The sequence below is a fragment of the Echeneis naucrates genome, chromosome 13 (assembly GCF_900963305.1).
Source record: "Echeneis naucrates chromosome 13, fEcheNa1.1, whole genome shotgun sequence".
NCBI classification, from domain to species: Eukaryota; Metazoa; Chordata; class Actinopteri; order Carangiformes; family Echeneidae; genus Echeneis; species Echeneis naucrates.
Window position 1 is genome coordinate 14,398,945 of NC_042523.1, and position 15,831 is coordinate 14,414,775.

The following is a 15,831-nucleotide window of genomic DNA, read 5'->3' on the forward strand; positions in this document are numbered from 1 at the left end:
TGGGCGGGGTTTCTGTCACCTGAGCAACTGTCCCCCCATCACACACACACACACACACAAACACACAACCCTGACACCTGCCCAGAGGTGGGCAGAGTACACAACACATACATATCCCTGCCCTGTCAATAAAAGTAGCTTCGTCAGAATATTATTTAAATAAAAGTACAAAAGTGTTTGCTTAAAAAAGTTAATTAAAAGTATAAAAAAAACACCTCAGGAGATACAGGTAAGGAAATCAGCTTTATTGTCATCATATAACACACTGATGTGATTCTGCTACAGAAATACCTTCAGTTAAAGAAGGTAGAGGGGTCTGGTCACATCACACACTCCGGACAACTTAGAGTCAGTTAACCTAGACATGTTCGGGAAACAAACCTGCAACCTTGTTATTGTGGGGATATTGTGGTAAAATACCTGGGGGTATTCCAGGCAGGAGGTTCAACAAACTCTGAGTCTCTGCCTGAACTCTGAGTGTCCAGTTCCAGAACAGCTGATCTGAGTTGGTTCAGTCAACTCTGAGTATGTTCACTTTGAGTTGCGCGCGTGCACAACCTCTACAAAAAGCCATCATCAATGGGGCCCCAATACCACGAGTCACCATGACAACCGAGGAAAAAACGATCCAGTTAGTTAAACCCAATGGAGTTGGAGGTCTTAATGCAGGCCTATGGAGAGTGTGAGGACGAGTTTGGCTGTAAATGTAACACCGCTGCAGCAGCGAAGGAGAAGAACAGCAGGAGAAAAAAACACTACCCAAGTCAACGTGTAAGTTTGGATGTACTCTTTGATTGATTTTACATTTAACCGTAAGAGATCGTAGCTTACAGTTATAAATATAAATGGGAATAAAATCAGATTTTCATTTAGGTGCAGTCCATCAGGGGAGAAGCGTACTTGGAAGAAGTTAAAAATGAAATATAAAAACATCAGTTAAAAAAGGTAAGGGATATTTTACTGGGCTATGATCGTACCTCACTTTGATTTTAATTAAATTATTTTTTTAATTGACTTAAGCTATTAAACAAAGTAAATATTAATTTAAACCCCTAACAAAATGTTTTAATGTCATCTCATTTAATAGCCCACTGAGCAGATGAACACATCATACAATGCTTACCCATTTTGATTGAAAAGTGACAATGTGTACACGAACTAAATAAAATCTAATAATAAAAAAAAAAAAAAGAGATTAACATTTGAATTCTGCTTGGCCAACAGAAAGAAGGCAGAGGCCCGAAAAACGAGTGGAGCCGCCACCACCACCTCTGACAGAGGCTGAGGAGCTGAGGGCGTCCCGGGGTCACCCCCCAGGACCGAAGTGCCTACATCAGATCTAAATATAAACTTGTGTCTTTTAAAAAGTAAAACTGATATATATATCTATCTATATAGATATAGATAGATATATCCAACCCCTCGCCGAACAGTTGTGGATGGTGTCACCTGCCTCGTTCATCCTCTGACTGAAACTATTGAACACCCAGCAGCTGTAAATATTCCAGGCTCAGATCTTGCCTCGGGTGGCTGTTCAAAGTATTCTGAAACATCACAGGAGGAGGATGATGATGGTGGTGATGATGAAGAAGAAGAAGAAACACTGTCTGCTGCCACAGGGAGAGCAGCAGAATGTATATCATTTAAAATAATAGAATATAGTCAGTCAATATATGTCAGTCACCTGCAAACCTGTTGAATTCCTCCTTGATGTTTCTTACAGGTTTGTGTCTTGGGAACACTCCCATCATTGGGAAGAGCCGTTTCAGTGCAAGAGTTACTTTTCTCACAGCTCTACACACTGCTGCCTTTCCAAAGTGCTCTGCATCACTGATGTAAAGAAAACTACCGTTTGCAAAAGAAAAAACCCAACAACTTGGCGTCACGAAAAAAATTGGCTGTGATGTGAGCGCATGTCCACGGTATGTGAGGTTGGTCATGTATGGCTGGAAAATGTTGCCTTTCTTTATGCCACGTTTCAAATTTTCTTTGCAGGTTTCATGAAGTTTCATCCTTTATCACCTTCAATGTTGAGTTAAAGGAGATTAAGTGCAAAAAACACTCACATGTCAAAGTGAAAAAGGTTCCCTACAAACTGGTACAAATAGTACCACTAGTGGTGCATATATTCACATCTAAATAAAAATTTTTCTGTATTATCTTTCACTCCCTTTAGGTCAATATTTGGTGCATGCTGCAGTAATAATCTATGCCGGGCATCACTTGGTACCTTGTTCTCCTTCAACCAACAAATGTCCACCATGCATGATCACGGCTGCCAAAGAGCGAGGGGGGGGGTCTGTTTACTTTGTCTGGGTACTTGCCAGAGGTCAGAGGTCAGCTCCCTCTGAGATTTCATGAAGCAGGCTAGTCTCAGGGGAATAAAAGATGAAGCATCCTGACGCATGGTGGGGCTTTTGTTGTTGGCAAAACCTCAGCTTCTGCACATATGGCAAAATGGACCAAGCAAACTTAGACACACTGTACATCAAGGCTCAGTATGTCTCACTGCTATTGTCCTCATTGTTCCTGTTCCGTTCATAGGATGCTGATGGAGGAGCTTGTGTTATAAGTATAGGTGTCTCAAGTAGCCTACTGCCTGCTGTGAAATCTGCATGTGACCAGGGAGCCCTCACAGAGGGAGCTGAGGCCTTGTAAAAAGACATCAGACAGACAGTTTTACTTGACATAAGGCCAAACAGATGCCTGCCAGGTCTTTAACAAATGATATATGTGAACTACTTTCAACACGTATTGCAAAGAAAAGACAACAACATTTTATAGTGACTATCACACCTTGCTCTGCAATAGTTACAGTGCTGCTTAAATTCATAACGTTTTACTGCAATAGCTAGAGCAGGAGGTGTCCTGGCAGTAATAATACATATAACATCCTCAATATACTCAACCAGCTCCAAAGAGAAGGTGTCACTGGTGCTGCTTGCTCCAGCAAGACCAAGGGCAGTATTCAGAGCGCTCTGGCTCGCAGTAAAGACACCATAAAATGGCATAATTATAATAAAGATGGGGAGCACAGAAGAGCAAGTGTGAGGGTGAGTGATGCCATATGTCATGAGAGATAAGAGGATGAAGCCTGATAAGTTTGCATTTGAAGGATGAAGTTTATATTCGACTCCAGTTAATTATGTGATTATGGTTCATAGGTCATGTATTTTTCAGGTGATTGATTGATAGATAGATAGATATACAGATGGATAGATAGATAGAATTAGGAATAATGTAAAATGAGGAATTAGTACATACAGTCCTTAGCCACTTCCTCCACAGTGCTCAGCTCCAAAACAACAACAGCCCGGTAATGGGTAATAATACGGAGCAGCTTCCTGGTTGCTGTACACACTCCCTCCTGCAGGTGGCGCCATTGAAGGCTGTAAAAACAGGAAGCACAGGGCTCACCGGTGTAAACAAAGTTCGACACCGACTTACAGGAACACATGAACCGCGCTGTGGACTCTCCCAGCGGCCATGGACAGGACTCAACAGACGGTGTCAGCCATTAAAACTTTAAAGTAAGAAATATTTCACTGTTGTTTTGTTGTTGGTTTTTTTCTTTGTTTTTTTTTTTACACCTGTTCGTTCAGTCGCTTCGCTCCGGTGTGTCAGCTGTATCTCACCTGCCTGCGGTGTTTCCCCGTCAGATATCCGGGCCGCCGCTGCCTCGGACGGTGTGACTGTGAAGAGCTTCCGTGTCCGCTGCTCACCTGGCTGTGTGCGGAGCTGAGGGCCGTCTGTCCGGAGCTGCAGGGTGAGACAGGCAGGCAGGCAGACAGGCAGACAGGCAGGCAGGCAGACAGGCAGGCAGGCAGGCAGGCGGGCAGGCGGGCAGGCGGGCAGACGGGCAGATAGGCAGATAGGCAGGCAGATAGGCAGATAGGCAGATAGGCAGGCAGGCAGATAGGCAGGTAGGCAGATAGGCAGGCAGGCAGGCAGACTGACAGGCAGGCGGGCAGACTGACAGGCAGGCGGGCAGACTGACAGGCAGGCGGGCAGACTGACAGGCAGGCGGGCAGGCAGGCAGATAGGCAGGCAGGCAGATAGGCAGGCAGGCAGACAGATAGGCAGGCAGACAGATAGGCAGATAGGCAGACAGACAGACAGACAGACTGATAGACAGACAGGCAGATGGACAGGCAGAGAGACAGAGAGACTGATAGATAGATAGACAGACAGGCAGATAAATAGGTAGGTAGGTAGGTAGGTAGGTAGGCAGGCAAGCAGACAGGCAGGCAGATAGACCGAATGACTGACTGACAGACAGACAGACAGGCAGGCTGGAAGGCAGACAGACAGGTCTCTGCAAAGAAACATGAGATCTATGACATCTGCCTCCACACTCATTATTTCTACAGTATCAATTCATTCATCATTTGGTTCAATTTAAGACAATGGTAATAAATAAAATTCCAGCACAGCTACCCACTGCCTTAAAACAAAAAACATATACAGAGAATCTAACCTTTAAAAGGGAAAACCAGCACATATTTACATTCAGGGAGCTCGAACATGAGAATGGCTGATAAGATCATTATATTTATCATTCATTTATAAACTACTTTACCTATAAAATGTTGAAAATTGTGAAAATTGTCAACATTTTTTTTTTTGAGTTAACCAGCATATGAAGCAGTAAACACATCAAATCCTTAGCTTTAAGGAGTCGTTTGTTGATGTCTGTTCTATTGATTTACCAAGTAATTAAGTGACTATATATTTAATCTCTGTAAATAAAATTTCCTGCCTTTCTGTACTGTTTTGTTTGTTTGTTTGTTTTTTCAGACTCAGGTTGGACAGGTGATGTCTTGCTGATGGGAGAGCTGAGAGCTTTATTGACAATCATGTCTTCTCCGCTCAGTGGGCTGACATCAGAGGTACTGGAGCCAGCTACCCTCAACAAAATCACTGGTGAGAACTATGTAATAATATGAATCTCTTGAAGGTCTTGTTTATTCGCTGATCATATTTTTAAGTGTATTGTTATTAAAAAATCCTCCAGATTTCCTTGTGTCAGAATTACAAGCAGCTCACATGATCCAGCATAAGGAAATGCATCCAGAGCAGAAAACGACAGAAGAGGAATTTGAGAAAGAGCAGCGGGTGGTGGATCGCAGCCAAGACGTTTGCCATGAATACGAGGATGATGAAGGTCCTGATGAAGACAGAAGGAGGGCTGAGATTCAGGCAGAATGGATATTACTGCTGCGTGCCCTTGACATGGACACCTCCTTTCAAGTAGCAGATGTGTTGAGTGAGGTAATTGGAAGATTGGCCTTTCTGTAAGTCATGATTATATTCGTAAGAATCATTTTAAGGTTTATTTTGTTTTTATTTAATGCAGTTGGAGTCCAGGCTTGCCCGTCTACCATGTGGGGGCATTATAGACCCCCTTCTTCGCACCAGCCTCAGCTCAGAGCAGTGGGTATGTTTATATGAGTGTAAACAATTCATTAAACTTCACATGTAACTCTGACATCAATGTTTATACCTTTTTTTTTTTTCTTCTCTCTTCCCCTCTCTTCAGAAACAAATTGAGAACATCAATCAACTTCTGTCAAAGGACTATCAGTGTCGGTGGAAGATGATGATCACACGCTTTCAGGTCACACTTGAGTCATTTGCATGGGGAGAAAAACAAAAGGTAGGCTTTCATCTGCCAGTGACCCCCCTAATTAATCAATTGACTTTTTTCTAAAACACAAGGTAACACTGAAAAATCCCAATCACAATTTAATACAGCACAAGGTGGCATCATTAGTATCTTTTTGCATGCGACAAATACTGGCAAAACTGGCCTAATGTACAATGCGTGACCTAAATAGAATGAACTGCAAACTGCTTCCAAATAGACTCTTATGTTTCCATTTGGGATTTTAAAGTCTTTTATTATTGAATGTATTCTATCTATTTTCCAATATGACAATTGTAAACATTATTGGTAAAGCTATATCTCTTAGTTTCTTGTACTTTTGTTGTGTTGTTGTTTGAGTCTTACTTATTCTTAGAAAAGAAATTTTAATCTCAATGAGAAGCATGATAAAAGAAAAAAAAAAAAAGATGCATCAGATCCTCACATTTGGAATGCTGGAAACGCCAAATGTTTGGCATTTTTCCTTAAAGTAGTTTTAAGATTATTTGATTGAATCAGTAAACAATGACTTGACTAGTCATTGCAGCTGTACGTCTTTGTCTCAACATCTGATGCTCCAGGAAATATAAAAAAAAATCACTAAACTTACTAGGCTTCATCCTCTGGACACCACAAATGTATGTAGAAAATATTGTGTTTTCGTTTTGTTTCTTCGAGTGATAATCCCCCACCCCCCAATATTTTAGTTTCAATCAAAGTGGTTGACTGACCAACAGACTGAAACACTTTGGGACTAAAAAGGACTGAGGACTGTTTTTTTTTTTTTTATTACTGCTGCCAACTTTCCCATCTGTCCACCAGTCAACTCGTTGTTTCAGTTGCTTCTTATTGGTGAGTTGTGATAAAATCAAACAGCAGGTTCATTCAGTTCTGTGTTTACAGGAGCGCAGTGAAGCCTTGGCCTCAGTTCCACCTCTTTCATCTCTCACTGCCTCCTCCCGAGTGTCCTTGTCTCATCTGCTTGCTGCCAGAGAGGATCAGTCCTTCATAGAGCCAGTCAAGCCTGAAACAGGCTCCCTTGTGTACAAGGTACAGCTGTAAATACTTATAAACCATTCTTGGTTACCTCTTTGGTTCACAATGCAAATGATTTCTAATTCGTCTTTCGTCTCACTAGACACGAATGGGTAGCGTACCTGACAGGGGAGGACGACCAGGGGAAATTGAACCACCAATGCCAATGTGGAAAGAGCATAGAGCAAAAGGAAGCAGCTGGGGACGAGGAAGTGGTGGCCATCAACGGCGTAAATTTTCAAATAAGAAGAAAGGGAAAAAGGCATAATGCGGTTCTCTTTACTACTTTATATGAACAAAAAAAAAAGCATATTTTTTTTTATGTAAGCAGTTAGTATGAAATAAAATGCAGGGCCTGGCATGCCACATAAGATTTCTTTAATAAATGTGTGTATAATTTTTTGTGCATGGCCATACCTGACTGTGCACATTTGTAAAATAGCCTGTTATTGCTATGTTGCACTATTATCCTATGAAGCATTTTTGTTTACAATGGAACAAAGCAAAAGAAATAATAAGTTTTAAACACAATGGCTTTACACATTTATAAATTTACATTTGTTTGCTTGGAAATTAAATTATTTTTATGATTGAACAAATAAAATGCATTATAATTTGGAAATTTAACGGCATCTTCGTCGTTTTTTATATTATTTTATAAAAAATAATATTTTTATTAATATTGTGATATTAATGATATTAGTGATATTAATAATATTTTTAGAAACTAAAACAGCAATTTTAAGGTCTGAAAGGGTCTTTTAAAGTTTAAAAGAGGCATCTGAAGCACAAAATGAGATGGTCATACAAACGTCTTTCAATACAGTTGAACACTGAATGAGAACCAGTAAAACTCAATTGAGTCAATAAGACTCAATAATAATTAACAAAACAAAATAAATTAAAAAAATAGTGGCTACGTCAGTTAAACTACGTTTCGATAATATTTGTTGACATTTATTTGGACCAAAAGAAATGACGCTCCGTTGCGTTTCCGCCATACCGGAAGTTACCCGGCAGACAAATGATGTAACACGTGGAAAGTTCCCGAGCAGAGAAGGTCGAGCTAACGTGACGAGCTGAAAACTACGTCTGCGTTTATCAGCCACAAAACCAAAAACTACTCCACGAAGACAAGATGCCCAGAGGAAGCAGGAGCCGGACCTCCAGGATGGCGCCTCCAGCAAGGTGACATTAAACATTTCAGGCCGTTTGTTGGTGAAAGATGTTGAAACGTAGTGTGAAGGTTTAGCGACCATGCTAGCGCCCAAGCTGATGTTGATCGTAACCTGACATAAATGCGCCTCTCTTATTTTAACACATTTAAAGTCATTTAAAGAGTCTTGGGCAAGGGTTTATTCAAAAATCATCCATAAAAGTAGCAAAAGCCGCGGTGGTTATCTGTTTTGTGGCTTTAAGCGTGTTTATTTTCAAAATTTGTCATTGAACTACACTGCAGCCAGTTTATGCCTTAGCCTTGCACTTGGAATAATCAGTGACTCAAAATTGAGTGTGATTTCGGCATCAACCCACCAACAGTGACCTAAAGTGGCTCCATAAGACCACAGTCACTTCATCCTTGCTTGTTATAATGTGACCTTGACCTGACTGTAGTTCCCATCAGAGTCATTAGGTAGACAGTCAGAATGCAAACGCGTTGGATGAAAACAAATGGTTCAGATTGTTTTAAGCTTTAAAAAATGTGTTTTCTTCTCCCAGCCGGGCACCGCCATCACCACCACCAATGGCCAGGGCTGCGCCTCCCCCCTCTTATGCCCCGGCTCCAATGCAAGCCCCTCCATCTGCTGTGGGAGCTCCAGCTGCAGCACCCAGGCAACCAGGGATGTTTGCTCAGATGGCATCGACAGCGGCTGGTGTGGCAGTGGGCTCGGCAGTGGGACACACCATTGGCCACGCCATGACTGGAGGCTTCGGTGGAGGACATTCAGAGCCTGCCAGACCTGACGTCACATACCAGGTAAATAACTGATCAGAGGACTGGAATAGCATCAGGGCAGATTAGTGTGTCTGGCACATGATAGATACTTCACCGGTAACAAAGACTCTGTGTGTGCATTTGGAGGCAAAGTAGTGATGAAACAGGCATTGCATTTGTTGCAATCCACACCTCAGTGCATGCTGTCACATGGACTTCATAACTGAGGTTAGTAAACAATAACCAGCTGCAGATAATGTCTTGTATAATGACTGAATGACAAAATCACTATCTTAGTGATAGAGGAAATATGTTGTGGAGGTGATGATCTTTGAATAACATGGAAAACTTGAACATATTGCATCATTACATTATCAATATAAAGAAAATACCAATACATTTCCTCCTGTTGAAATAAAACCATGTCCACAAGCATTTTCTGATATTCTACCACGTATAGCCACAGAGGTATTGAGGTGTTTGGATGCTGTTGGAAGTTTTTTTTGGTTTATTTTTGTTTTACGTCGAAAACAGTTTTTGTAGTTTTTGTTCAACTACAATTGTTTCTCATTAGATGTGTCAACAATTTTCATCACTTGTTTTGGCTTTCAGGAGCCGTACCAGCAACAGCCACAGTCCATGTACCAGCAGGCAAATCCTCAGGAGCAGCAGGCCTGCTCTTATGAGCTTAAACAGTTTGTTGAGTGTGCCCAAAACCAGAGCGACCTCAAACTGTGCGAGGGCTTCAGTGAAGTGCTCAAACAGTGCAGGTTTGCCAATGGTAAGTGAAATCATCTGCCTGTCTCTGCAGTCTGATGCATTTGAGGGAGGTTTTACATAAGCTCTTAGTGATCTCATGGCTGATGGTCTGACACAGTGCTGATGTAACATGCTGCAGTACCATGTGTAGCCATAGGGAGGTGTAACTTAGTAGGTTTTCTGAATTTGTGATATCTTTATTCTCATATTACAGGATTTTCAAAGATGCCAGATCAGTTAATGTAAGTGTTGGCCGTTTAAACATTTTCATTTATTGTTTCCTTTTCCACAGGCATGCCATAAGGCAGAGACAGAAACCTGAAGGGTGGAGAACATGCACTAACTGCAATAAACAACGATATTGGATACGAGTGTGTGATTCACAAGTGATCAATAAACATACTTTATTTGGACAGTTGATTCTCACTAGACCACATCAGTGTATTAATTTCTCAGGAGAACCTGCACAGCTTGTAATCATAGTCTTATAAATAATGTTTATATATTTTGGTGTTGCATGCTTTGAGTTGATTTCATTTGCCAGCATTTCTCATCAGCTTGTGTTTTAAATTAAAATTTCTTACCATGTTTAAAGGTGAAGTGCATTAGATTATGATAGTGACCAGTTTCCATTTTCTGGATCAGGGATAATCAGTTTTCTTTTAACAATTTTAGGTGAAAAAACAATAAAGCACTTGGATCATGACTGCACTGTGATGTTTATTTCATTGCCTTCTCAGACAGAGCACATTATTGCATGTCAGGAAATATTTCTATTTTTACTTATGTTTCTTTAATTAGAGTTTGAGACACCTGTCCTGCCACTCTGGCCTCAGAGAAAATCTACAAACTGACTGTGTGAAGAAGTATCAGACGTGAGGAGTAACTGTCTGAATAAATGTCTCTTGAGGGAGCAGGATCTGCTGGGTGTTCTTTCATTGGTTTTTGTGTGTCCCTGCTCCCAGACTGTGTAGCTCTTGCTGATTTGGAAGCAACAACTTATTTTTGGCATCTGACATTAGAGCTCACCCTTTGAGATGGCAGGATCGGCCCAGTGAAGCCGCCAGTCTGGGCAGTCTGTCTGTCCTCTTTACAGTCAACACACCGGGTTCCAATCATGGACGTCCGGATCTGGGAATGACCCAATTGGTGAGTGATCTGGCTAATCTTCTGTGTTTTTTCAATGTGTCGCTTTAATGGAGCTCACAAAAGGTCAAATAGTGAAGGATGAGAGGTCCAGGTCACACACAGCTGCTGGTCTGTAAAACAAGTCTAGGACAAGGACTGTGTGACTTGAGTCCAGAACACTTCTTTGTTTAAGGTACAAACTTAAAGTTCAAATATATATAAACAAATATGAACACTCATGGCTATGATGTGTATGTTGTATTTGTGATTACATTGTAGTTATTTGTCAGTTATAGCTTGTATCTACCCGTGTCGCAGTAGTTTTTCAGACATGCAGCTTCACACTGAGTCCTGGAGACCTAAAGCAGATCTGTGTTGGTGAACATGTTTTCTGTCAGCAGCCATTTATGAGCTGTAAAAGGAAAGCAGTTTAAAACCTTTGCAAGTGAACCAGCATCACTCCATCATGGCTGAAGACAAAGAGATCCCTGACTGGGTTGGAGCTCAGGAGTTCTACGCCAAGTATGACCCCAAGGAGATTCTGGGAAGGTAGAGTCACGGAGCACACTTCTAATAATGTAACCTGACAGCTGCTATGCGACTCAAAAATTATTCAGCTGAACCAAACAAAATCAAACCATTGAGCTTCAGTGTGGGATGAAACATGTAGTAGAGTGGTTTACTTCAATAGCAGGAGATACTTTTTTGAACTTATTCAATTTTCACTGAGACTTGGATGAAAGGACTGATGGCGCTCTTATTTCTCTTGAATATTCCCCTATGCTGTCAACTCATTATTCATGTGTATTCAGACTGTTTTGATTTTGACAGTAAAAAAAAAAAAAATCTGAAGGGATTCCCAAACGTTTTACAGAACATCCTGGGAAATGTCTATAACACCAGAGGCTGCACATTGTGATTCCCCACCTACCGTCACATGGTGGTGCTGTTATATAACCCACAGTGTTAGAGGAAGCTGCATTCACTTACTGCAGCATGTTTAGGACAAAGAGCTCAGTGTTGAGAGGGGCTCCCTACGCGCCGGTATGCACAGTTTATGTAATTTGTCTCTCTTTCTCACATGCAGGTCATGAGGTCAGTGGATGTGGACAATCTGTTCAGTTGCTAGTAATTTTCCCCATAGGTCAGTCAGCCTCACACACAGGAAGAAGAGTTAGTTGAGTTTCTATATCGTAGTCACTGGCAAGTGTCTGTATTATGGGATACAGTGTATGCCCACGAAAAACAGTGTAAGTTGGCTGTTCCTCTGGGGATTAGTGATAAACAATATAAAATGCCACTGATGGGTGTGAATACATTATCTATTACACTGAAGGATGAATTCCTCTGTTTATATTTATTTAGTAAATCAAAAAGAATGGTTATTGATATCATGGATAAAACTTTAAACTTTCAGGTTGTTGAAATCGCCGCCTGAGGCACACAAACGTGTCCTTTCATTTGTGCTCTCCAAATGAAGCTGTAGATGTGATGACTGAGGTGTTTCTTCCTTCCTCAGGGGAGTGAGCAGCGTGGTGCGTCGCTGCATCGACAAACATACGTCTCAGGAGTACGCCGTGAAGATCATCGACATCACCCCCTCGGACAAGATGAGCGCACAGGAGATCGAAGAGCTCAGAGAGGCAACAGTGAAGGAGATTGATATCCTTAAGAAAGTCTATGGACGAGACAACATCAGTAAGCACTTTGTCCATTCAAACATTAAACTAGACAGATGCAGAATAGGAACCTGACTCTTGGTCACACAAAGGGCAGAGATGTCATTTGGACTTTGCCCCACTAACTATCTACTGATTGAAAACCTCGTTTTGGCTGACCTGAATAGATACCAAATGTGTGTTAAATGCCCCTCTCTCGCTTCAGTACAGCTCAAAGACTGTTATGAGTCCAAGGCCTTCTTCTTCTTGGTTTTTGACCTGTAAGTGTCAGATCTCAGGTTTCACATGGCGAAGTTTTAAACTAAAAAGAAGCAGATGTCCATAAATTTTGTTTAACTTTCCACCAGGATGAAGAGGGGTGAACTTTTTGACTACCTCACAGAGAAAGTCACCCTGAGTGAGAAGGAAACCAGGTCAGTGAGCACGCTGTTACATTGGGAACATCCTAAGCCTTGAAAGACCTTGAACGAGATACAGTAGATGTGTGATGGTTTCAGGAAGATCATGCGTCCTCTGCTGGAGGTGGTCCAGTTTCTCCACTCACAGAACATCGTCCACCGGGACCTAAAGCCTGAGAACATCCTTTTAGATGACGACACAAACATCAAACTCACTGACTTTGGCTTCTCTGTGCAAATACAACCAGGAGACAAGCTCAAAGGTCAGTGAGAGCTTGCATGGAAACCCAGGAGGGAAACATCATTTTTGTCATTTCTGGTTTGTTTTAAATTGAAGGTCAGGTCTATGACAGGCAAGTTGTTTTCTCCAAATCATTCTCTCTGCCTGAAAACAGCCAACAATTTCAGAGACTGACTCAGAGATAAAACACAGATTCAGTAGAAGTTCCTTTTCCAGAATATTCAGTTAACCACAAAGTGTCCTGCTAAAAAAAAAAACAAAAAAAAAAAAACAAGCATTCACTGTTCAGCACACCAGCTGCTGGTATTTGGTGGAGAATCTGGGTCTGATTGCACAACATGCTGCTTACAAAGGTTAAGATGCAACGGGACACTCTGAACTGGTGTGGTACAAGACGCTTGGCGCACCCTGACCTTTCCAAATAGACTCCTGAGAAAGTGGGAGATGATCAGCAGTGGAGCTGGCACGACTCGTCTGATGGGCCAGGGTCTTATTCCTGCTTAGTTGGTGCATACTGTATGCAATATATGTATGGTGCATTGACCCCTGCCAACAAATCTATACAATTTCACAGATATGGTGAAAATCTTTTTGCTGTTCTGTTAACAAAATTTGTAATCAGACTGAATCAGCTATAAATTGTGGAAAGTAAATATTATTCAGTACTTAACAAACTGTATTTGAGCAGGTCTATTTTATCATTAGTTTACTTAGTAATTCACGATTCAACTACATTTTATCATCTATTTTTTAGACTTTAGCAGCAAACATTTGGCTCATCAAAATGGGAGAAACGGCCCTCACTCTGAGTTAGTCGTGTTTTCGTGTTGTTTTTTTTTTCAAATTTTTCCATGTAATTTATAATATACACAAAATAACCCTGATATTATCAAGTTTTGGGCAGAAGGATGTACAGTAGTATGATTTGGTGACTGTAAGGCATGATGTTGCATGGGAAGAGAATGAAAGAGGATAATAATGCGTTTTTAATTAAAGATGTAATCTGTAAATCCGGATTGCACCAGATTTTCTGATAGCTTCACCGTTTGTATTGCAGAGGTGTGTGGGACCCCAGGTTACCTCGCCCCGGAGATCATCCAGTGCTCCATGGATACAGGACATGCAGGATATGGGACTGCTGTGGACATGTGAGCGTCCACAAGCTAAACCCACAGTGGCAAGTTACCAGAGCGTCACATCATGTGTAAACCTGGCTGTCTGCTGGTTTATGCTTGCAGCTGGAGTTCGGGGGTGATCATGTTCACACTGCTCGCAGGCTCTCCACCTTTCTGGCACAGGAAACAGATGATGATGCTGCGTATGATCTTATCTGGCAGCTATGACTTCTCTTGTCCAGAATGGGAAGACCGCTCAGACACTGTGAAGGATTTGGTAGGCCTTTGGGTCCTGACTGCTTTAAGGAAGAATCAAAGCCCTTGTCCATTGTCCCTTGGTGTTAATAACACTTTATGTGGTTGCAGATCTCTCGTATGCTGGTGGTGGACCCAGAGCAGCGTTTCACAGCCACAGACGCTCTCAACCACTCCTTCTTTTCACAGTATGTGGTGGATGAGGTACGGCAGTTCACCCCATACAGGCGGTTTAAGGTGAGATGAAAGACATGAAAACGTATTTTTTTCTTTCTCAGTTAAAATCTGTAACTAACCAAGACTATACCATCTCAACTTTCCAACATGGAGGTCTGATTTTCAGACTGTCATGAATGCAACGCTGTTTAGGATTTGTGACAGAAAACTTTCTGTGCTAAAACTTTAAACAAGATGCAAAACTTTTGAGAGTGTCCATCTAAATAATGCTTAGTTAATGAGTCCATCCACGTTGAGCCATTTAATTTCTGTGGATCATTAGCCTTAATTTCTACACATCAACAGCAACCACTGAGCTTCACTCGTCTCTCTCCCCTCAGGTCATCTGCATGACTGTGCTGGCCACCATGAGGATCTACTGCAGCTATCGCCGCGCTAAGCCTGTCACCAAAGAGGTGATCCAAAGCGACCCGTACGCCTTCAAGCCGATCCGCAAGCTCATAGATGCCTGCGCCTTTAAGATCTACGGCCACTGGGTCAAAAAGGGCCAAACTCAGAACAGAGCAGAACTTTTCGAGAACACTCCCAAGGCCATTCTGCTGTCATTAACGAGTGAGGCAGACGAGCCAGCACATCACATCTGGTAACAAGTCTTGATCCTTGGGGCTGATCTGCTGAAACATACTGGGGATACACGGGTATCCCCACGGGGGGGAACCCACCCCGTGGGATGGGGCTTCTCGTACCTCTCACATCCTATCAAAGATATGAACTGGTAAAAAAAAAAGTAACCCGCTTCTAGCAGGCCAGGTTGATTCAGGTATGCCATTGCTGTAGATAACATAGTCTCTTGAGGAATTTTAAAAGCAATATTTATTAAAGTGCTATTGTGTGTGTGTGTGTGGCAACCAAGACGCTACCATTGGTACTATCATTGTTCACTTTGCTTGATGTTGTAAAAGGTAGAAAAGAAAAAAAAAATGTTTTAAGTGACACCAATTCTTACCTGTATATGCTGTTTTAAGGAACTAGAGCCAAGTCAGTATGTATTGAGACGACTTTCTTAAACACCATTCAACAATGTCCATCTCCTAAAACTCCACAACTCGTAGTTTTCATCTCATCTTTTGTTGTATGAGAGGGAAAATGGGTGATCTGAAATGCCAAATGTAATCACTGTCATAGATCTGGCTGACTTCTAGCTGTGTAAATGATGCCACTGAAGCCTACATTCACATGCTAAAGCAAAACCAAGACATAAATGAAAGAATATAACTGGCAGTGAACCTGCATACCTGAATGGTATCGACTTGGATTTTTGAGATCTGTTTGGCTGTTTGATCATCATGCAATGCACTGTAATGGTACTTAAAATGAATGCTATCAATTGTATTTATTAAACTTGCCTTTAACTAATTAATAATTAAAACTTAATCCAAGTCTTGCTATTGTGAACGTGAAAAC

General features: G+C 41.6%; 3 protein-coding genes across 4 annotated transcripts; all 3 read left to right on the plus strand.

Moving 5' to 3' along the window:
• The first annotated feature begins 3,407 nt into the window (after positions 1–3,407).
• Positions 3,408–7,278, plus strand: LOC115053321 (protein FAM98B). 2 transcript variants are annotated; one of them, XM_029517931.1, is made up of 8 exons: positions 3,408–3,530; positions 3,660–3,766; positions 4,798–4,923; positions 5,015–5,271; positions 5,357–5,437; positions 5,540–5,656; positions 6,548–6,694; positions 6,783–7,278. In XM_029517931.1, the coding sequence occupies exons 1-8, from the start codon at positions 3,487–3,489 to the stop codon at positions 6,945–6,947; spliced, it is 1,044 nt and encodes a 347-aa protein (XP_029373791.1). In that variant the 5' UTR covers positions 3,408–3,486; the 3' UTR covers positions 6,948–7,278. The 2 variants fall into 2 exon arrangements, with proteins under 2 accessions (XP_029373791.1, XP_029373792.1); XM_029517932.1 differs by lacking the exon at positions 3,660–3,766 and having other exon boundaries at positions 3,432–3,530.
• Positions 7,279–7,700: 422 nt separating this feature from the next.
• Positions 7,701–10,080, plus strand: chchd2 (coiled-coil-helix-coiled-coil-helix domain containing 2). Its single transcript, XM_029517154.1, has 4 exons — positions 7,701–7,867; positions 8,399–8,657; positions 9,228–9,396; positions 9,667–10,080. The coding sequence occupies exons 1-4, from the start codon at positions 7,818–7,820 to the stop codon at positions 9,675–9,677; spliced, it is 489 nt and encodes a 162-aa protein (XP_029373014.1). The 5' UTR covers positions 7,701–7,817; the 3' UTR covers positions 9,678–10,080.
• A 142-nt stretch (positions 10,081–10,222) lies between these two features.
• On the plus strand, positions 10,223–15,812 carry phkg1a (phosphorylase kinase, gamma 1a (muscle)). The gene is made up of 10 exons (XM_029517153.1): positions 10,223–10,523; positions 10,904–11,051; positions 12,022–12,200; positions 12,387–12,441; positions 12,529–12,594; positions 12,679–12,842; positions 13,878–13,968; positions 14,059–14,212; positions 14,302–14,427; positions 14,748–15,812. Exons 2-10 carry the CDS (start codon positions 10,969–10,971, stop codon positions 15,012–15,014), a joined length of 1,185 nt encoding a protein of 394 aa, XP_029373013.1. The 5' UTR covers positions 10,223–10,523; positions 10,904–10,968; the 3' UTR covers positions 15,015–15,812.
• Positions 15,813–15,831: the final 19 nt, after the last annotated feature.

Bases quoted from the DNA above. Each gene is read 5' to 3' on its own strand.
- LOC115053321 (XM_029517931.1), top strand. From the start codon at position 3,487: ATGGACAGGACTCAACAGACGGTGTCAGCCATTAAAACTTTAAA. The intron at 3,767-4,797 runs GTGAGACAGGCA...TTGTTTTTTCAG, and splicing joins CGTCTGTCCGGAGCTGCAGG to ACTCAGGTTGGACAGGTGAT. The intron at 4,924-5,014 runs GTGAGAACTATG...AAAATCCTCCAG, and splicing joins TACCCTCAACAAAATCACTG to ATTTCCTTGTGTCAGAATTA.
- chchd2 (XM_029517154.1), top strand. From the start codon at position 7,818: ATGCCCAGAGGAAGCAGGAGCCGGACCTCCAGGATGGCGCCTCCAGCA. The intron at 7,868-8,398 runs GTGACATTAAAC...TTCTTCTCCCAG, and splicing joins AGGATGGCGCCTCCAGCAAG to CCGGGCACCGCCATCACCAC. The intron at 8,658-9,227 runs GTAAATAACTGA...TTTGGCTTTCAG, and splicing joins GACCTGACGTCACATACCAG to GAGCCGTACCAGCAACAGCC.
- phkg1a (XM_029517153.1), top strand. From the start codon at position 10,969: ATGGCTGAAGACAAAGAGATCCCTGACTGGGTTGGAGCTCAGGAGTTC. The intron at 13,969-14,058 runs GTGAGCGTCCAC...TTATGCTTGCAG, and splicing joins TATGGGACTGCTGTGGACAT to CTGGAGTTCGGGGGTGATCA. The intron at 14,213-14,301 runs GTAGGCCTTTGG...ATGTGGTTGCAG, and splicing joins CAGACACTGTGAAGGATTTG to ATCTCTCGTATGCTGGTGGT.